The sequence below is a fragment of the Rana temporaria genome, chromosome 8 (assembly GCF_905171775.1).
Source record: "Rana temporaria chromosome 8, aRanTem1.1, whole genome shotgun sequence".
NCBI classification, from domain to species: Eukaryota; Metazoa; Chordata; class Amphibia; order Anura; family Ranidae; genus Rana; species Rana temporaria.
The window spans coordinates 180,723,015-180,745,867 of NC_053496.1; the positions used below are offsets into that span (position 1 = coordinate 180,723,015).

General features: G+C 44.9%; 1 protein-coding gene across 1 annotated transcript; it reads left to right on the top strand.

The window, feature by feature from the left end:
- The first annotated feature begins 514 nt into the window (after window positions 1-514).
- On the top strand, window positions 515-10,460 carry LOC120910097 (gastrula zinc finger protein XlCGF57.1-like). Its single transcript, XM_040321959.1, has 5 exons — window positions 515-623; window positions 2,475-2,618; window positions 3,275-3,416; window positions 7,012-7,875; window positions 9,052-10,460. Exons 2-5 carry the CDS (start codon window positions 2,520-2,522, stop codon window positions 9,414-9,416), a joined length of 1,470 nt encoding a protein of 489 aa, XP_040177893.1. The 5' UTR covers window positions 515-623; window positions 2,475-2,519; the 3' UTR covers window positions 9,417-10,460.
- Window positions 10,461-22,853: the final 12,393 nt, after the last annotated feature.

The following is a 22,853-nucleotide window of genomic DNA, read 5'->3' on the forward strand; positions in this document are numbered from 1 at the left end:
TCTGAGCCAAATAACAGCTCAGACCCCCACTAAATTTAAAGCAGCGCCTGTTCATCAGGATCAGGGTGCTGCAATAGGATGATGAGAAGTAGGAAATCCAGGCTACTGTAGCAGTGACACAGGGGAATACTTTTGTTTTGAGTTGTTATATGTACAGTCTAACCTATGCTATATACCTTTTGTAAATACATGTTTATTATTTTTAGGAGGCTATGACCACGTATTCAGTAATACTGCTATAGTATGCTGACCCTGTTCATTCCTTAAAAAAAAAAATAAAGATTTATATTTGAAAAAAAAAATTGTTTATATTTTATTATTGTCTGGATTGTATCTGAGATATAATCTACATGTGTGTAATCATGGATGTAACATAATAGAGGAATGGACCAGGAGGCAGAGGGGACACTGATGAAACATAACGTTTACTGCAGTATTTATATTCAACACACGGTGGTGATCTCACTTGGAACACACAGACAGGAAGTAATGTAGGATGAAGACAGGAAGTGATGTCAGGTAAAGACAGGAAGTGATATAGGAGTATAAATTGGGAGTTCCCGGTAAAAGACGAGTTCAAGGGAAGTAGAGAGGAGACATTGCTGGAACTAGCCGTAGACGAGGTAATTAGATATTATTTTATAGTTACACCCAGTAACTCCTGTCATGTCCGTCCTCTTCCTCCATAGTCACTGTGATGTCTGTTATGGTTTATAGACCAGATACAAGGCTGTATCATTGTGTGTGTCAGGTTCCTATAAGGTGTCAGGATATCACTGTCTATTTCTCCAAGGAGGAGTGGGAGTATTTAGAAGGACACAAGGCATACCTCCCAACCGTCCCGGATTCCGCGTGAATTTCCCCCGATTTGAAGTAAGTCCCGCTGTCCCGCGATCAGGGCTAAATTCCCACAGCCCAGTGCCAGAACATTATTCAGTGGCGGACTGAGCGCGGTAGCGCTGGCTCCAGCATGCAGAACCACCTCCATCTGACTTTAATTCTGTCGGACTGGTTGCTAGAGCCGCTTCAAGGGTCTCACCAAGGGCCCCTGCTTCCCTGCACAAACTGGTTGCTAGCCACGGGCCGCTTTGTGTCTAGCATCCAGTGACGTCAAGAGAGGAGAGAGTGGCTCCATAATTCAATGCGGAGGAGGATTTAACTTCCAACTCCTCCCTAGCTCCACCCACTTCCTCCCTGTAATGTTAGGAGTGATGTGACATGTCCGGTCCGAGGATCAGAAACTGTGCTGCCTGCCTCCTCTCCCTCGAGGTGCCTCAGATTCAGAAGAGGTAGGTAGTTTCCATACTTTGTAGGCAGCAGCAGAACAGCCTGAGATTGTTCGGAGCAGCCCCCCTCTCCCCTCCCTCTCTTCCTCATGCTGCTCTTCCCAGAACAGCCACCCTTAGGAGAAGCCGGAGTGGTGTGTAGATGACAACTTCAATGCGGCTAACACCCCCCCCCGGCTCAACAACTTATTCGGCTTAGCACCCACCGCCACCCCCCCCCTCAACAACTGTCCCATAGTGGACTTTAAAAATGTTGGGAGGTATGCACAAGGATCTCTACAAGGACGTCATAATGGAGAATCAGCCGCCCCTCACATCACCGGGTAAGAGGAGCCTTTATTGTAAAGGAGAGAGCAGTATGGAGGCTCCACCTAGATCCCCCATCATCTGATAAACACATAGAAACAATGGGGTGCCCAACCATTGGCCTGGGGGCCACATGTGGCCCGCGGAGCCCTCTGATGTGGCCCGCAACCTCTTGCTTTGGGATGGTATAGAATAGAATACTGTTATTAAAGGTCATTTTATTACTAAAATCACAGTGTATATATGGGCATACCTCTTCTGCAGTGGTTAATGGGCTGCTTTTAAACTGATCTGCAGGTTACCTGCTCTGAGCCATAGACTTCTGTTATTACCTGCAATTTTGGTGAGCTTTCTGAAAGTGCACCAAACCTGCAGAATATAATAGAAGTCTATTGCAAAGTGCAGGAAAGCCAAAGGTACTCTGTGTTGCACCCACGGTGCAGAAAAAAACGCAGCGCATCAGTGCGAAAGCAGCCTCGGGGCCCCTTTCACATGGTCAGTCTGACCCAATTCGACCCTCCATGCACTGCTAAGAAGTGGCAGATGTAAACCGACTTGTGTCCTACCTAAAATCCGATCCGCTAAAAAAAAAAAAGGGTATAGTGGGCTATGTCCGTGTGGACATCCCGTCCACCCGCTCTGCTCATTGTGGCCCGCGACCGGTAGATCCCCCATCATCTGATAAACACATAGAAACAATGTATTCAGTCAGTGTGTGTGTTTCCTACAGATGGATCCAGTAATGGGAGAGATGTCCCCGTCCTCTGTATTCCCGAGATTCCACACAGGAAAAAATGTATTCTAAGCTATGAGTGGACATTCTATTTAATCTCTTGGTCTTTTTTTTTTATATAAATGCCTTCTATCATCTTTGGGGTTTAGGGTGAAGAAGTGAAAGACATCACAGTTGAGGATAAAGAAGAAGAGATGTTGGTGAGTGGAGATCAGCAGTCTATGGAGGAGGGTTGTCCTCTGCATTCCCAGAATTCTACACGGGAAGATGCCAACTATACAGATAATAATCAGGTAGATGGGACCGGGCAAAAAGAACTCAAAAATAATTCTATGAGTGGACATTCTTCTATGTAATTTCTTATTATCGATAGCAGTGTTTCCAGATGTTATATTTGATCATCTCTGGAATTTAGAATGAAGAACGAAAAGACATCAAAGCTGAGAATAAAGAGGAAGAAGAAGAGATTTCGATGAGTGGAGATCAGCAGTCTATGGGAGGGGGAGGTCCTCTGTATTCCTGGGATTCCACACAGGAAGGTCACACCATCCCCCACCATCATCAGGTAGGTGGAACTGAGCATGTAGACCTAAAATGTATTGTAAGCTATTAGATGATATTCTATGTAATCTGATCTTCTTTTTTTATAAATGTATTCTATCATCTTTGGGGTTTAGGATGAAGAAGTGAAAGACATCAAAGCTGAGATTAAAGAGGAAGAAGAAGAGACGTTGGTGACCAGACATCAGCAGTCTATGGAGGAGGGTTGTCCTCTGCATTCCCAGGATTCTACACAGGAAGATCAGAACTATACAGAGAATGATCAGGTAGGTGGGACGGGGCAAAAATAATTAAAAAATAATTCTATATGAGGACATTCTTCTGTGTCATCTCTTATTATTGGCAGCAGTGTTTCCAGATGTTATATTTTATCATCTCTACAATTTAGAATGAAGAACGGAAATACATCGAAGCTGAGTATAAAGAGGAAGAAGAAGAGAGGTTGGTGAGTGGAGATCAGCAGTCTATGGAGGAGGGGGAGATGATTATGGAAAGTAAACAGGAGGAATCTTCTCTACATAAGGACACAGGTAAGTCATAAACACTAAATTCAGAAACAGTTCACATTTTAATGTTATTTCTCTAAGTATAAATCATGTATTTACATTGTTATATGGATTGAAATATATCACATGCCAATTAAGTTCAAAGTCCTTGCCAGATAAATGTAATTATGTATTTCTCACACTACCAAGTGTTCCCAATATAATGTACATCATCTCCATTCCCCAATATAACGTTATGTTCCCAACAAATGAGGAGGAGATACTGTACACCATATGAAAGGTCCATCTCCATTCCTCAATATAACATCATGTTCCCAACAAATGAGGAGGAGATACTGTACACCATATGAAAGGTCCATCTCCATTCCTCAATATATGGTGTACAGTATCTCCTCCTCATTTGTTGGTAACATAACATTATATTGAGGAATGGAGATGGACCTTTCATATGGTGTACAGTATCTTCTTCTATTTTGGTGGTAACGTGGTGTTATATTGAGGAATAGAAATGGAGCTTTCAGCTTTCTCCACCTTGTCTTGTAGCCTGCATAAGAGTTTGCAGTTGCTTGGGAATCTCATCAACAGGTCCATTTAAATGAGCCGCTTGTGCTTTTTTTAGGAATGTTGATATAGTTACCGAGTATACTAAAGCATGTACCCTTACCCAAAACAACCTGACCTTGGGGCAAGTCTGCCATTGATCATTGTTTTCGGTGTATGAAATATTGGGATTTTTTGATATTTTCGAGATTTCTCTTGCACAGATCTGGTGGAAGTTTGATAATTTCACTTTCAAAATGTTTTAGCTCTGCTGTGCACATTGTATAGTTTCCCACCACTGCTCTACACTATATGAACAGTATATCTTTGATATGTTATAAAGAATAGGTGGAGGAAAGTCCCATTCTTCACTAGGGATGAGCCGAACACCCCCCTCATTCGGTTTGCACCAGAACCTTCGAACGGACCGAACGTTCGCGCAAACTTTAGAACCCCATTGAAGCCTATGGGACTCAAATGTTCGAAATCAAAAGTGTTAATTTTAAAGGCTAATATGCAAGTTATTTTTCCTAAATCGGGTCTGGGGACCCGGGTCTTGCCCCAGGGGATGTGTATCAATGCAAAAAAAAGTATTAATAACTAAAATAACTTGCATATTCGCCTTTAAAATTAGCACTTTTGATTTTGAACGTTTGAGTAGCATTTTGGAGGCGTGGTGGCGGAACAACCTCCAACACTACTGTACCTTGTCCTGCATCCTTCCCAGCTGCCAGCAGAGTCACCCAAAGTGCCGTGAAAGATAGGTAACATCCCTGTCCATACCTGCTGGACCATGAGTCAGTGGTAATATGCACCTTACCACTGACCGCCCTGTCCAGCGAGGCATGGACATTGCCTTCCACATGCCGGAAGAGAGCCGGAATCGCCTTCCATGAGAAAAAGTGGCGTTTGGGAACTTGGCACTGAGGTACCGCACATTCCACAAACTCACGGAAGGGGGCAGAATCTACCAACTGAAAAGGCAGCAGTTGAAGTGCTAGCAATTTAGCTAAGCTAGCATTCAACCGCCGGGCATGTGGATTGCTGGGGGAGAACTTCTTTCGGCGCTGCATCAGCTGGGGCAGCGACATTTTCCTGGTACAATCTGACGTTGGTGTACCGATAGTAGACTGCCCGCAAGTACTTGGCTGTGAAACACCTAATTCTACACCTTCAGTCCTATCAGTGCAGGCTTCAGAGAGGACTGAGGGTATAGTGGGGTTAGAGATCCCAGCTGATGAGGAGCAAGGAGAGGTCCGCTTTGTTCTTTGGTGTGGGTCCTTGAGGTACGCTTGCCAACGAACTGCATGGCAGGTTGACAAATGTCTGGTCAAGCATGTGGTGCCCAAGCAGGTGATGTTTTGGTCACGCGAGGTACGATTGAGACATATGTTGCAAATAGCAGCGGTGCGATCTGATGCACCTGTCTCAAAAAAGGCCAAAACCAAAGAACTTTTGGAATAACACTGAGAGACAGTAGCGCCCTGCACATGCGGAGCTCTGCGTTGTGATGCAGTCGGTGTGCTGCCCTTAAGCTAGCCCCTGGAGGGAATCCTGCCTCTTCGGAGATGTGCCTCCTCCTCTCTCCTATCAGGCACCCACGTGGAGTCAGTAACCTCATCATTTCCTCCCTCCTCATCACTGTAGAAAACCTGGCAGTATGCTGCAGCTGGGGGAACATGACTGCCAGATTGCTGTCCTTCTTGGGCACCCCCTCTCTCTGGGCTCACGTTACTCCCTTCCTCTAGCTGTGTACCATCATTGGAGCCTTCAAAACGCTGCACATCCTCCTGCAGCATGTACCCAACACTGTGGTCAAACAGTTCAGGGGACTCCTCAGGAGGACATGGTAGGCTAGGGAAGGAGTGACTGATGCCATTGAACAGAGGGAAGAGGCCACGTTGGCAGCTGCTTTGCCAGACAAAGTACCCTGAGCCTGGGTGAGAGAGGATGAGGGGAGAGGATGAGGAGGATGAGGACGGCTTGGTCATCCACTCCACCAAGTCTTCGGCATGTTGCCGCTCAATGCGGCCAGCTCCCGAAAATAAGGACGAGCGTGTCCCACGGCCACTTGCTGATGAGGATGCACCGTGTCCACGACCAGCACTGTTGCCACTAGACGCAGAGTCTGCTTGCCCTCTTTTATCGGCTCGTGACTCTCTGCCTCTCCTTGTAGTCCTTCCAGACATACTAATGGCCTGACAATACCTGCTGATCCCTGCCTGTGTTATTAATATGAGCAGATCCCTGCCTCTAATATGAGAAACACCAGCTTTACGTAGCTTTAGGTGCACACTGTGCAGAGGACACAGACAGTACATCACTTGAAAATACTGCAGCTAGCACAATCACCTGCCTGCCTGTCAGTATATTAGGAAGAGTGGATCTAGCTAAACTCAATACAGTGTATAAATATATATACAACACCTGGGATGCATATATATCCTCTACACACTGTAACTCTAACTGATTAGCCTGCCTGCTCTATCTAACTGCAGAAATTACACTCTCTCTCTCTCTCTCTCTCTCTCTCTGTCTCTCGTCTCTGTAAACCACCGCAATACACTACACAAGGCTGTCAGGGAGGCGTGTACTAAACCCCCTGAGCCATAATTGGCCAAAGCCACCCTGGCTTTGGCCAATTATGGTTCTCCGTTTTTTGCAAGATGCGATTGGCCAAGCATGCGGGTCATAGTGCATGCTTGGCCAATCATCAGCCAGCAATGCACTGCGACGCCGCAGTGAATTATGGGCCGTGACACGCCACTCGAATTTGGCACGAACGGCCCATAACGTTCGTTATTCGAGGAATGGTCGAACATACGATCTTCGACACGAACACGAAGCTCATCCCCGTTCTTCACCATAACCTTGTCATCAATACATAAATACTATTGCTTAGTATGATTTGGGTGTTTTGTATCATTGGTCTGGTTTGTATTTGTAGTTCTCTGTTATAATTGCACCCAATCCAATGCCAGATCTCTGGGAACGTTTTGAAAGCTACACACAGATCTATGACTTCTGAATACAAGATGTATGAGAACAGATATGACTTCTATTAAATATTGCTTTCCAGCAGATGGACGGTGTTTCTGGAATATAAATCCATCGGAGGGACATCTTATTATATCTCCAGATTGTAAGGCAGAAGATACCGACATTCCACAATATTCTCCCAAAGTCACCTCTGATTGGTTGGTTAGATCCACAGATCCTTCTAATCCTGAGGAACCTTCTGATAAATCCCACACTATGACATCAGATGTCCTTCCAAGTTCTCACAGTGCTGACAGATCACCAGATCCATCCAATCCCCAGACATCTTCTTCAAGCCATAAGAAGGTTCACACAGGAGAGCGTTCATTGTCATGTTCAGAGTGCGGGAAATCTTTCACTAAAAACAAAAACCTTCGTAGGCACCAGGAAATACACACGGGTCAACGTACCTATTCATGTTCAGAGTGCGGGAAATCTTTCTCTCGGGCATCACACCTTGTACAACACAAGCGCGTCCACAAAGTTGGGCATCTTAAATCATGTGCAGAGAGCGGGAAAAATTTCTCTCACAAAGCTCAGCTTACGGAACACCAGAGAACTCACATAGGTGAGCGTCCTTATTCATGTTCAGAGTGCGGGAAACGTTTTTCTCACAAAAAAGGCCTTGTTATACACCAGAGAACTCACACAGGTGAGCGTCCTTATTCATGTTCAGAGTGTGGGAAATCTTTCACTCAGGCATCACACCTTGTACGACACAAGAGTGTCCACACAGGTGTGTATCGTTATTCATGTTCAGAGTGTGGGAAATGTTTTTGTGATAAAGGACGACTTATTGTACACCAGAGAATTCACACAGGTGAGCGTCCATTTTCATGTTCAGAGTGCGGGAAAAGTTTCTCTCACAAAAACGGCCTTGTTGAACACCAGAAACTTCACACAGGTGAGCGTCCTTATTCATGTTCAGAGTGCGGGAAACGTTTTTCTCACAAAAAAGGCCTCATTGAACACCATAGAATTCACACAGGTGAGCGCCCTTATTTGTGTTCAGAGTGCGGGAAATCTTTCACTCAGGCAGCACAGCTTGTACGACACAAGCGCGTCCACACAGGTGTGCATCTTAATTCATGTGCAGAGTGCGGGAAAAATTTCTCTCACAAAAAAGGCCTCGTTGAACACCAGAGAATTCACACAGGTGAGCGCCCTTATTTGTGTTCAGAGTGCGGGAAATCTTTCACTCAGGCAGCACAGCTTGTACGACACAAGCGCGTCCACACAGGTGTGCATCTTAATTCATGTTCAGAGTGTGGGAAATGTTTTCGTGATAAAGGACAACTTATTGTACACCAGAGAAGTCACACGGGTGAGCGTCCTTTTTCATGTTCAGAGTGCGGGAAATCTTTTTTTCAAAAACAAGTACTTGTTGAACACCAGAGAATTCACACAGGAGAGCGTCCATTTTCATGTTCAGAGTGTGGGAAAAGTTTTCGTGATAAAGGAAGACTTATTGTACACCAGAGAATTCACACAGGAGAGCGTCCATTTTCATGTTCAGAGTGCGGGAAAAGTTTTAGTGACAAAGGACAACTTGCTGTACACCAGAGAGATCACACAGGTGAGCATCCATTTTCATGTGCAGAGTGCGGGAAAAATTTCTCTCACAAAGCTCAGTTTACTGAACACCAGAGAACTCACACAGGTGATCGTCCTTATTCATGTTCAGAGTGCGGGAAAAGTTTCTCCCACAAAAAAAGCCTTGTTGAACACCAGAGAATTCACACAGGTGAGCTCCCTTTTTCGTGTTCAGAGTGCGGGAAATCTTTCACCAGACAACAAACACTTTTGTTACACCAGAAACTTCACACAGGTGAGCGTCCTTATTCGTGTTCAGAGTGCGAGAAAAGTTTCATTTACAAAACATCCCTAGTTTTCCATCAGAAAGTTCACACGGATATAGGTCCTCATTCATGCTCAGAGTGCGGGAAATCTTTCACCACAAAAGGAGCACTTTTTACACACCAGAAACTTCACACAGGTGAGCGCCCTTATTCATGTACAGAGTGCGGGAAATCTTTCACTGTGAAAGGAGACCTTGATCGACACAATAGAGTTCACACAGGAGAGCGCCCTTATTCATGTACAGAGTGCGGGAAATCTTTCACTGGGAAAGGAGACCTTAATCATCACAATAGAGTTCACACAGGAGAGCGCCCTTATTCATGTACAGAGTGCGGGAAATCTTTCACTAGGAAAGGAAAGCTTGATCAACACAATAGAGTTCACACAGGAGAGCGCCCTTTTTCATGTTCAGAGTGCGGGAAATCTTTCACCACAAAAGGAGCACTTTTTACACACCAGAAACTTCACACAGGAGAGCGCCCTTATTCATGTACAGAGTGCGGGAAATCTTTCACTGGAAAAGAACACCTTGTTAAACACCAGAGAGTTCACACGGGTGAACGTCCTTCTTCATCTTCACAGTGAGGGAAACCTTTCAATGCAAAGAATGACCTTCGTAGATGTCCTAGAATTCAGATTACTGAACGTCCTCATTTATGTTTAGCGTGTGGAAAATGTTTCAATTGCAAAACAATCAACTTGTTGAACACCAGAAAAACTTCATACTACTGAGTGTCCTTTCCCTTGTTGAGAGAGTGCGGCAAATGTTTCCTTCAAAGAGAAAAACTTATTACACACCAGAGAATACACACGGGTGAACACCCTTATTTATGTTCAATGTGTTGGAAATGTTTAATTAGGAAAGAACATCTTCTTATACAACAGAAAATTCTTACAGGTGAGTGCGGGAAATTTTTCACTTTTTGAATATCCGAGAATCTACGCGGGTGAGCGTCCTTATTCATGTTTACAGTGCGGCAAATCCTTCATTCGTAAAAGAGACCTTGTTATACACCAGAGAATTCACACAGGGGAGGGTCTTTATTCATGTTCAGAGTGCGGGAAATCTGTGAGAAACCAAAAAAAGCACACAGATGAGCACCCTTACTCATGTTCAGGGTGCGGTAAATGTTTCATTCACAAAAAAGACCTTGCTGGACACCAGAAAATTCATACAGGTGAATACTCTGATGATGGGACATAACAAGGGAATACATGTTACCCCCACGAGCCTCAGATTCTCCTAGGGAGGGGGTCAGATAGAGACAAGGGGTGTATAATGCTCATCACAGTACATCGGGGGTATAAGAAAAATATTTGAGTTTTTAGGGGTGTGGTTTGACAGATATATAGACATAAAGAATAAATGAAAGGAACGTGGTTCTCATATAAAACAGTACTGAGTAAGTCCAATATTTACACCGACAGTCCATGAGAATTGGCCACCGGTGGTCAGCACACTTATAGAAAATTACAAAGATTATTGGTTTCATAAACACATTGAGAGAAGCCGGCAGGAGAAGCTACTGCAAAAAGATGGAAAAGTTGCCTGAAAATGTAGTGTGGATGGTGGGAGGAGATCTGTCGGAGAATGTAGTGTGGATGGTGGAGGAGATATGTCGGAGAATGTAGTGTGGATGGTGGAGGAGAGCTGTCGGAGAATGTTGTGTGGATGGTGGAGGAGATCTGTCGGAGAATGTAGTGTGGATGATAGAGGAGAGCTGTCGGAGAATGTAGTGTAGATGGTGGAGGAGATCTGTTGGAGAATGTAGTGTGGATGGTGGAGGAGAGCTGACGGAGAATGTAGTGTGGATGGTGGAGGAGATCTGTCGGAGAATGTAGTGTGGATGGTGGAGGAGATCTGTCGGAGAATGTAGTGTGGATGGGGGGGGGAGATCTGTTGGAGAATGTAGTGTGGATGGTGGAGGAGAGCTGTCGGAGAATGTAGTGTGGATGGTGGAGGAGAGCTGTCGGAGAATGTAGTGTGGATGGTGGAGGAGATCTGTCGGAGAATGTAGTGTGGATGGTGGAGGAGATCTGTCGGAGAATGTAGTGTGGATGGGAGGAGGAGAATGTAGTGTGGATGGTGGAGGAGAGCTGTTGGAGAATGTAGTGTGGATGGTAGAGGAGATCTGTCAGAGAATGTAGTGTGGATGGTGGAGGAGAGCTGTCGGAGAATGTAGTGTGGATGGTGGAGGAGAGCTGTCGGAGAATGTAGTGTGGATGGTGGAGGAGATCTGTCGGAGAATGTAGTGTGGATGGTGGAGGAGAGCTGTCGGAGAATGTAGTGTGGATGGTGGGAGGAGAGCTGTCGGAGAATGTAGTGTGGATGGTGGAGGAGAGATGTCGGAGAATGTAGTGTGGATGGTGGAGGAGATCTGTCGGAGAATGTAGTGTGGTGGTGGGGGAGATCTGTCGGAGAATGTAGTGTGGATGGTGGAGGAGATCTGTCGGAGAATGTAGTGTGGATGGTGGAGGAGAGCTGTCGGAGAATGTAGTGTGGATGGTGGGAGGAGAGCTGTCGGAGAATGTAGTGTGGATGGTGGAGGAGAGCTGTCGGAGAATGTAGTGTGGATGGTGGGAGGAGATCTGTCGGAGAATGTAGTGTGGATGGTGGAGGAGAGCTGTCGGAGAATGTAGTGTGGATGGTGGGAGGAGAGCTGTCGGAGAATGTAGTGTGGATGGTGGAGGAGAGATGTCAGAGAATGTAGTGTGGATGGTGGGAGGAGATCTGTCGGAGAATGTAGTGTGGAGAGTGGGAGGAGAACTGTCGGAGAACATACGAGTATACCCTTAAGTAGGCCCATGCAAAGGAGGCCATATATTTAATAAACTTAGTAATTGTTTATTTTGTGCATCAATTTTCAGTTTGTTTTTCATTCTTTTGTTTCTTCCAGAATTATAAATATTAAAATGTTGTCAAACTGTTGTTTTTTTCATTTTGTTTCTTTAACTAAAATAAAATCTGTGTGATAATAAAGAAATGGGTTCATTGTGTATTGATAATAATATTATTCTTATAATTCTATGAAAGAGAAAAACAGAAAGTAAAATGGAGGTCAGTTGCCCCGGTAGTTGCAGTTTCACATACTGTACATATTACGTCCCCAAAACAGTTCTGTACATGTTCTGTACTTGTGGCGCTACCCCCGTAGGGGATTCTGGTGTTAACTGGTTCTTCACTTTTAGTACAGATGCCCCAGTCACCCAAGCACCAGTTCATTCACACCAGCTCCAATATAGCCGTGTACACACGATCGGATTTCTGATGGAATCAAATCCGATGGATTTTTTAGTCGGATATCCGATGAAGCTGATTTTCATCAGTCTTGCATACACACTATCAGACTAAATTCCGACCGTGCCAAAACGCGGTAACGTAAAACACTACGATGAGCCGAAAAAAAAAGTTCAATGCTTCCGAGCATGCGTTGACTTCATTCTGAGCATGCGTAGATTTTTTTCCGATGGAGTACCACACAGACGAGCGGAATTACCTATCGTTTTTTTATCCATAGGAAAAATTTAAAACATGTTCTATTTTTTTACACCGATGGAAAAAAGACTGATGGGGCCCACACACGATCGGTTTGTCCGATGAAAACAGTCCATCGGTCTTTTTTCATCAGACAAACCGATCATGTGTACACGACTTTGCACAGTCTACGGGATGACTTATTTTAACAGGAGATGGGATTCTCGAAAAACGATTAGTACTTCGCAATCAGAGGACAGTCTTCTCCATAAACATCTGTGAGTGTTGGACAGTCCAATGCCTTACAGCTGGGGACCATGAGGCAGGATTCTGAGCAGAGCAAGTCCCCACAGCTGGGGGCCTTTAAGCCAAGTCTCTGAGCAGTCTAATGCCTCGTACACACGTTCCGACTATCGTACGACGTATCGTTCGCATTTTGTAGGAATAAAACTAATATTAAATACAACTACGAAAAGCACAATTTTTTTCGTACGATTCTGGAAAAAACTTTATGGTGTGCGTAGCTACGTATCTGAAATGATGTCAAATACGTGTGACCCCTGTGTCCTTCGGGTTTATTTTTGTGTTTCTGATCATGCGTGGTGTTTGTCTATTGATTTTTAGCGGACGCATACTATGCTGATTAAACGATTGTCGTACGATGGGCTGTCGTCCAAGCAAAGTTTTCATGTTTGTCCCTTCAGATTTTGTTGGACCCATAAGAATAATTCCGTCCATTAACGAGACACAGCTCTGTTTGAGGTTCAAGCAGGAATGACTTTATTAGAAGGAAACAGTCCCTTGTTTATACACTTGAGAATACTGAACAATGACTCGGATCCACCCACAACATCACATAATGGTTACCCAACGAGCCCCCAATACAAATTGTTCATAATACATCTCTTAGCAGACAAAATGACTCAGAGACCTGACCTAATTTACATGAGCTAATTAACTACAGCTGATGACTCATACACATGACCTTTACGTTTCCCAGACTGGCTGTCTGCTAACTTACAATACACATTATCATAAATACACCTTCACACAATTACAGGGTCCATTAGCACAAGCCACAATTAGATGCAGAGCAGTCACACTAGAATGAGTCACTCCTGGGAGATATTGAGGATAAGCATTACAGACCCATTTTAAAGCAATCCAAGACATATTCTGAATGTCCATTATTTTCTGGCTCATACTTTCCAAGAGCTTCTGGGTTCCAGGGGCCCTCCCGTTACAACTACAATCTGGCCAGGATTCCTTTGGTCTGGAACTGCACATATAGTCTGAGTCCCGCTGTTGTACACAAAAAACTCTTGCATTAGAGACAATAGATGTCTTTCTAGACCATCCCAATCTATTTTAGCTTTACTTCAAATAAAGTTTCTCTGCGGTACCAACTCATCCGACAGAAGAGACATAGAATTATCCGGTGGATGAACAGGAAACACATTTTCTTTTTAGGATACTTCCAGACCATGGACTATTACCTGGGAAGGTATGCTCTGGGTAGCCTGGGACGAGTTAGTTAGAGTGGGACTGTTGTTACAGCTTGGACTGTAATGTTGAAGTGTGTCCAGTAAAGTTGTTAACTGTTCAAACATCAGGTCTGAAGTTACCACAAAGGGGTGCATGGTGGTACGTGGCTTATAGCAAGTAACAGGGCTGGTTATGCACACATAGGGTGAAGGGGAGAACATGCTATTGCTAAGAACAAGTGAAAAGGGAATGATATGGCAGCCAGACAGTGGGAGAACAGAACCGGCAAGGGCAGACCCGGAAGAAGGGGTGAGAAGTAGGGGAAGCCGTCCAGGGCGCAACAATGGGGGTGGCACTCCCTCACTACACCAAGCTTTATATCAGTGGCTAGCAACCAGTGGACCACAACTTCATGTCTTCTCTGAGAGCTACTGTCTCTGTGCTCCAACATGCCCACTGTTGAATCCACCGACCACAGCATTGTGGCTGAGGAAGGTGAAAGGTATCAGAAGGATGGAGGACTTGATATTGACGGCGACGGACAGACAGGAGGTATATAAAAAGACATGGACCCTCTGGAATCTGTTTATTAACTCCGAAGAGGGCCAATCCCTCTTAGGGCCATAAAGCACTGATATGAATTTAGGCTACGGGACGCAGTGGATGTGTGGTGTAGACGGAATTAATATATATATATATACAGGCGCCATCTTCGAACCTCTCCCCCTCTTTCCCTTCCCCCTCTCCAAATCCCTTTTAGCTTTAATAATTTTTGTTTTTTTGTTATTTGTTTTTGTTTTTTAGTTAAAGTACAAGGAATGAAGCAGGGGTGTTTTGTTATATAATGTAGCACTACCCCCGCAGGAGCTGCAGGTTATATTTTGGGTGACACGTTACCTCTATTCTCACTGTCCAGGGTGAAAGAGTCCGAAGAATTTCAATGTCCACACAATGCACCTCTTTTCTCTTGGATTTATTTGGGAGAACTTTAGTAGACAAAAAAAAGAAGAGTGAGGGATGGAAGGGTAGGTAGGTTCAGGTGCACAGTCACAAGAAGGGAAACAGTTCTCGTCGCCTCTCTAGCCAGAGTGGGTATTGCTCACCCGGATAGGTCCCTCTCACTGGCCTAGCAGCCGGGATGGCACACGAAACAATGTACAGTCTCTGCCACAGACCTTCCTTTCTTGACCCGGAATCCTCTGCCACAGGATTCAGCACCCGGATCTCTTTAGGTTTTCCCCTCGGTGTACGATGCGTCCTTCGATGAAGCTTCCAGGGCCTTCTCCTAAGGTACCAGCCTCTTGCATAGTCCTTACCGAGATACCTCCTCCCCTTGTTAGCCTTCATCAAGTGGCTTCCTCCCGCAGGACGGCCAGGGCAGAATCACCTCAGCAGTATGGGCCCCAGTCTGACTACTGGGCCCACCAGACAAAGCCCCAGCCCGCCGGTCCGACGTGGCCCCTAAACTAGGATTCACAATGCGCCAGGCGGGCCACGAGGCGCGAACGGACGAATCCTGCACACCAATGGCGTCTGTCCCTTAAGTACCCCTCCCCAGCATGCACAGCGGGCAACCACTCCCACTGATTCGCTGCCGAGGGGGACACTCAATGGCCCATGAACTAGCTGCTGCCACCCTTGGCCTGGCGTGGTAATAACATCCCCAGGCGATCAATGGTGGATACTCCCAGCATAGCCATGGCTAGAACAGAGGCTAAATTGCCCTTTATCAATCTGGTCTGAGCCAAATAACAGCTCAGACCCCCACTAAATTTAAAGCAGCGCCTGTTAATCAGGAGCAGGGCGCTACAATAAGATGATGAGAAGTAGGAAATCCAGGCTACTGTAGCAGTGAGACAGGGGGATACTTTTGTTTTGAGTTGTTATATGTACAGTCTAACCTATTCTATATATCTTTTGTAAATACATGTTTATTATTTTTAGGAGGCTATGACCACGTATTCAGTAATACTGCTATAGTATGCTGACCCTGTTCATTCCTAAAAAAAAATTAATAAAGATTTATATTTGAAAAAAAAAAATAGTTTTAATTTTATTATTGTCTGGATTGTATCTGAGATATAATCTACATGTGTAATCATGGATGTAACATAATAGAGGAATGGACCAGGAGGCAGCGGGGACAATGATGAAACATAACGTATACTGCAGTATTTATATTCAACACACGGTGGTGATCTTACTTGGAACACACAAACAGGAAGTGATGTAGGATCAAGACAGGAAGTGATGTCAGGTAAAGACAGGAAGTGATGTCAGGTGAAGACAGGAAGTGATATAGGAGTATAAATTGGGAGTTCCCGGTAAAAGACGAGTTGAAGGGAAGTAGAGAGGAGACATTGCTGGAACTAGCCGTAGAGGAGGTAATAAGATATTATTTTATATTTACACCCAGTAACTCCCGTCATGTCCGTCCTCTTCCTCCATAGTCACTGTGATGTCTGTTATGGTTTATAGACCAGATACAAGGCTGTATCATTGTGTGTGTGTCAGGTTCCTATAAGGTGTCAGGATATCACTATGTAAAAGCAGAAAAATAAAACCAGCCCGTACAGAGCTATTAGTCCTGCAAACCCCTGGTTTGATGTATAAGCTGTGTGGGATGACCAGATCAGAAGTATCAACAGTAGGGCCGAAACAACTAATCGATTAATCAGCAACTAATCGATTATGAAATTAATCGATTATCATTTCATAATCGATTAATCGGCCAGTAACATAAATTAAAATTAGCCCTTTATAGTACAAAAAGAGCAAATCTCTACTGTAAATATTACTTTCACTGTCCCACAGTAAAAAATGAACCCCTAAGGCCGCATACACACGGTCGTACAAAAACCGATCAGAATGGGCCGAGGTTCAGTTTCATCGGTCCAAACCGACGGTGTGTATAGCCCATCGGTCCGTTGTCCTTCGGTCCAAAATGTTAAAACATGCTTCAAAATCGAACCGATGGACCCGCTGACCGATCGGTCCAAACCGATGGTTAGTACACAAAAGCATCGGTTCAAAACCCGCGCATGCTCAGAATCAAGTCGACGCATGCTTGGAAGCATGGAACTTCGTTTTATTCAGCACGTCGTGTGTTTGACGTCACCGCGTTCTGACCCGATCGGTTTTCGGAACGATGGTGTGTACGCACATCAGACCATCAGGCCACTTCAGCGGTGAAGCGATGGAAATGGCCCGTCGGACCATTCTTATCGGTTTGGAACGACCGTGTGTACGCGGCCTTACAGTAGCGATTATTTGGTCTTTTTGTACTCATTTTAGTTTTTTTAACTCCATTATGTTACTAAACATCTCAGGCCGGGGTCACACCTCTGTGCTTTTTGCCGAAACACACTACAGTTCATTTACATGGTTTCACATCCGTGGGGTAGATTCAGGTACATCTTGCCCCTTTCTTACGGAGGCGCAGTGGACCGTTTTAACACTGCGCCTCCGTAAATTTCTTGCGAGTCACGGAGCAGTAGCTCCGTAAATTGTGTGGGCGCTCCAGCAAAATGCCCGGCGTAAGCGCGCGCAATTTAAATAATCCCGTAGGGGGCGTGGGCGTTCCCGCGCCGAGCGTAGTGCGCATGCTCCGTCGGAAACTTTCCCGACGTGCATTGCGGTAAATGACGTCGCAAGGACGTCATTTGCTTCAAAGTGAACGTGAATGGCGTACAGCGCCATTCACGATTCACTTACGCAAACAACGTAAATTTCAAATTTCGCGACGCTGGAACGACAGGTATACTTTAGCATTGGCTGCCCCTGCTATAGGAGGGGCAGCCTTACGCAAAAAACCGACGTACGCAAACGACGTAAACTGCGTACGCAGGGCTCGCGTAGGGTAGTGAATCGGCGTTAGTATGCAATTTGCATACTATACGCTGACCACTACCGGAACGCCACCTAGCGGCCTGCGTCAGAATACAGCCTAAGATATGACGGCATAAGAGCCTTATGCCACGCATATCTTAGGCTGCAGTCGGCGTTACGAGGTTCCTGAATCAGGAGCATTTGTAACGCCGGCGCAAGTAAGCAATTGCGCTGCGTAACTATGGTTACGCAGACGCAATTGCTACCTGAATCTACCCCCATGATTTTTTCAGCTGCTGTGTATTTGGAAAGGGCAAAGACTTTTTTTTTTTTTTCTTTTCTTTTTTTTTTACAAAAAACTGCTATTTTTTTTTTTTTTTGTTGTTCAATACACTTCAATGGAGAAGCTGCAGAAAAACATTTTTTTTGGCAATTTGTGTTTTCTAATCTGCCCAACAATAAATTGGCCCAAAAAAATAAAAAATGCAAGTCGCAGCAAAATTTTTATATTTTTAAGGTTGTTAACCGATTATTCGATTAAGCGAAACAATAATCGGCCAACTAATCGATTATGAAAATAATCATTAGTTGCAGCCCTAATCAACAGTATGTGCTCCAATCACCAACCAGGAATTCACCCCGTGGGGGGATATGGGGTCCCCTTCGGGGAAAACACTCACCAGATGGTTACTTTAACCACTTAAGGACCGGACCAATATGCTGCTACATGACCCAAGGGGTTTTTACAATTCGGCACTGCGTCGCTTTAACAGACAATTGCGCGGTCGTGCGACGTGGCTCCCAAACAGAATTGGCGTCCTTTTTTCCCCACAAATAGAGCTTTCTTTTGGTGGTATTTGATCACCTTTGCGGTTTTTATTTTTTGCGCTATAAACAAAAATAGTGCGACAATTTTGAAAAAAATTCAATATTTTTTACTTTTTGCTATAATAAATATCCCCCAAAAACATATATAACATTTTTTTTTTTCCCTCAGTTTAGGCCGATACGTATTCTTCTACCTATTTTTGGTAAAAAAAATCGCAATAAGCGTTTATCGGTTGGTTTGCGCAAAATTTATAGCGTTTACAAAATAGGGCATAGTTTTATTGCATTTTATTAATTATTTTTTTTTTACTACTAATGGCGGCGATCAGCGATTTTTTTTCGTGACTGCGACATTATGGCGGACACATGGGACAATTTTGACACATTTTTGGGACCACACCAAAAAATGCATTTAAATTGCATTGTTTATTGTGAAAATGACAGTTGCAGTTTGGGAGTTAACCACAGGGGGCGCTGTAGGATTTAGTGTTCACTTAGTGTGTGTTTACAACTGTAGGGGGGTGTGGCTGTAGGAATGACGTCATCGATCGAGTCTCCCTATATTAGGGATCACTCGATCGATGCAGCGCCATAGTGAAGCACGGGGAAGCCGTGTTTACATACGGCTCTCCCCGTTCTTCAGCTCCGGGGAGCGATCGCGACGGATCGGCTATAAACAAATAGCCGCGCCGTCGTCCTGGATCGCTCCCCGAGGGAACCCGACTGCCGCATGTAGCGCGGGGGGGGGGTCCCGATCGGACCCCCGACCCACGTCTAGGCAGGGACGTACAGGTACGCCAATGTGCCTGTACGTGCCATTCTGCCGACGTATATGTACATGCGGTGGTCGGGAAGTGGTTAAAACAGCATTTCAGTGTAACTCGTCACTGTCAGATGGTAGATTGAATCAGCATACCACTCTATCTCCTTGATCACCGTATAGATTTTCACTCTCCAGATATTTGCAGTTATATAAGGGAAGGAAAAATCCACATAGCGCAATATTGTTTCGATAATTTTAATGTCACCCAAAAACATATATACAGGCCCCCTTATAAAAACATGCGTACCAGATAAATGAAATAGTCAGGCAAATATATAATTTGTGTGGGTTTTTGTGTCACTCTCACTGTTAGTTGGACCCCTGAAGACCGCTTTGGAATCCTTCCTGCAGCTTACTTCCTGGTTCCCTCAACGTGTGGAGCGCAAAACGTCAGGATATCACTGTCTATTTCTCCACGGAGGAGTGGGAGTATTTAGAAGGACACAAGGCATACCTCCCAACCGTCCCGGATTCCGCTGGAATTTCCACCGATTTTAAGTAAGTCCCGCTGTCCTGCGATCAGGGCTAAATTCCCGCAGCCCAGTGCCAGAACATTATTCAGTGGCGGACTGAGCGCGGTAGCGCTGGCTCCAGCACGCAGAACCACCTCCACCTGACTTTAATTCTGTCGGACTGGTTGCTAGAGCCGCTTCAAGGGTCTCACCAAGGGCCCCTGCTTCCCTGCACAAACTGGTTGCTAGCCACGGGCCGCTTTGTGTCTAGCATCCAGTGACGTCAGGAGAGGAGAGAGTGGCTCCATAATTCAATGCGGAGGAGGATTTAACTTCCAACTCCTCCCTAGCTCCACCCACTTCCTCCCTGTAATGTTAGGAGTGATGTGACATGTCCGGTCCGAGGATCAGAAACTGTGCTGCCTGCCTCCTCTCCCTCGAGGTGCCTCAGATTCAGAAGAGGTAGGTAGTTTCCATACTTTGTAGGCAGCAGCAGAACAGCTGAGATTGTTCGGAGCAGCTGTGTGTGTGTGTAAAGAGAGCAGCTTCGGGCTCCCCCCCCCCCCTCAACAACTGTCCCGCAGTGGACTTTTAAAATGTTGGGAAGTATGCACAAAGATCTCTACAAGGACGTCATGATGGAGAATCAGCCGCCTCTCACATCACCGGGTAAGAGGAGACTTTATTGTAAAGGAGAGAGCAGTACAGAGGGTCCACCTAGATCCCCCATCATCTGATAAACACATAGAAACAATGTATTCAGTCAGTGTGTGTGTTTCCTACAGATGGATCCAGTAATGGGAACCCACCAGAGAGATGTCCCCGTCCTCTGTATTCCGAGCTAACAGTGGGGCCCAATCTGTAGGGTGGTGCACATTATTGTAAAGGAGAGAGCAGTTTGGAGGCTCCACCTAGATCCCCCATCATCTGATAAACACATAGAAACAATGTATTCAGTCAGTGTGTGTGTTTCCTACAGATGGATCCAGTAATGGGAACCCACCAGAGAGATGTCCCCGTCCTCTGTATTCCCGGGATTCCATACAGGAAAAAATGTATTCTAAGATGAGTGGACATTCTATTTAATCTCTTGGTCTATTTTTTTTTTTATAAATGTATTCTATCATCTTTGGGGTTTAGGGTGAAGAAGTGAAAGACATCACAGCTGAGGTTAAAGAGGAAGAAGAAGAGATGTCGATGAGTGGAGATCAGCAGTCTATGGAGGAGAGAGGTCCTCTGTATTCCCGGGATTCCACACAGGAAGGTCACACCATCCCCCACCATCATCAGGTAGATGGAACTGAGCATGTAGACCTAAAATGTATTGTAAACTATTAGATGATATTATATGTAATCTGATCATCTTTTTTTATAAATGTATTCTATCATCTTTGGGGTTTAGGATGAAGAATGGAAAGACATCAAAGCTGAGATTAAAGAGGAAGAAGAAGAGACGTTGGTGACCAGACATCAGCAGTCTATGGAGGAGGGTTGTCCTCTGTATTCCCAGGATTCTACACGGGAAGGTCACCACTATATAGAGAATGATCAGGTAGGTGGGACGGGGCAAAAATAATTCAAAAATAATTCTATATGAGGACATTCTTCTGTGTCATCTCTTATTATTGGCAGCAGTGTTTCCAGATGTTATATTTTATCATCTCTGGAATTTAGAATGAAGAACGGAAAGACATCGAAGCTGAGCATAAAGAGGAAGAAGAAGAGAGGTTGGTGAGTGGAGATCAGCAGTCTATGGAGGAGGGGGAGAAGATTATGGAAAGTAAACAGGAGGAATCTTCTCTACATAAGGACACAAGTAAGTCATAAACACTAAATTCAGAAACAGTTCACATTTTAATGTTATTTCTCTAAGTATAAATCATGTAATTACATTGTTATATGGATTGAAATATATCACATGCCAATTAATAGGGTTGTCCAGATACCGATACCAGTATCGGTATCGGGACCGATACCGAGTATTTGCGGGAGTACTCGTACTCGCGCAAATACCCCCGATACCTAAATAGAATACTTTCCCCCCCCTTTCCCCCCCGCCGCTGCCGCCGCATCGCACCGCCACATCAAGGGACATGGCTAGAGGGACATTGCTGCATATGTGAGGGACATGGCTAGAGGGACATTGCTGCATATGTGAGGGACATGGCTGCATATGTGAGGGACATGGCTAGAGGGACATGGCTGCATATGTGAGGGACATGGCTAGAGGGACATTGCTGCATATGTGAGGGACATGGCTAGAGGGACATTGCTGCATATGTGAGGGACATGGCTAGAGGGACATGGCTAGAGGGACATGGCTGCATATGTGAGGGACATGGCTGCATATGTGAGGGACATGGCTAGAGGGACATGGCTAGAGGGACATGGCTGCATATGTGGGGGACATGACTGCATATGGGGGGGACATGGCTGCATTTGGGGACACATTTAAAAAAAGTATCGGTATTCGGTATCGGCGACTACTTGAAAAAAAGTATCGGTACTTGTACTCGGTCCTAAAAAAGTGGTATCGGGACAACCCTACCAATTAAGTTCAAAGTCCTTGCCAGATAAATGTAATTATGTATTTCTCACACTACCAAGTGTTCCCAATATAATGTACATCATCTCCATTCCTCAATATAACGTCATGTTCCAAACAAATGAGGAGGAGATACTGTACACCATATGAAAGGTCCATCTCTATTCATCAGTATATGGTGTACAGTATCTCCTCCTCATTTGTTGGGAACATGACATTATATTGAGGAATGGAGATGGACCTTTCATATGGTGTACAGTATCTCCTCCTCATTTGTTGGGAACATGACATTATATTGAGGAATGGAGATGGACCTTTCATATGGTGTACAGTATCTCCTCCTCATTTGTTGGGAACATGACGTTATATTGAGGAATGGAGATGGACCTTTCATATGGTGTACAGTATCTCCTCCTCATTTGTTGGGTACATGACGTTATATTGAGGAATGGAGATGGACCTTTCATATGGTGTACAGTAGGGTTGTCCCGATACCGATACTAGTATCGGTATCGGGACCGATACCGAGTATTTGCGGGAGTACTCGTACTCCCGCAAATACCGCCGATGCCTAAATAGAATTCTC

Excerpts from the sequence above, each read along its gene's own strand:
- LOC120910097 (XM_040321959.1), top strand. The coding sequence starts at position 2,520 with ATGTTGGTGAGTGGAGATCAGCAGTCTATGGAGGAGGGTTGTCCTCTG. Across the intron at positions 2,619-3,274 it reads ACTATACAGATAATAATCAG|AATGAAGAACGGAAATACAT; the intron begins GTAGATGGGACC and ends TCTACAATTTAG. Across the intron at positions 7,876-9,051 it reads ACACCAGAAACTTCACACAG|GAGAGCGCCCTTATTCATGT; the intron begins GTGAGCGTCCTT and ends GAGTTCACACAG.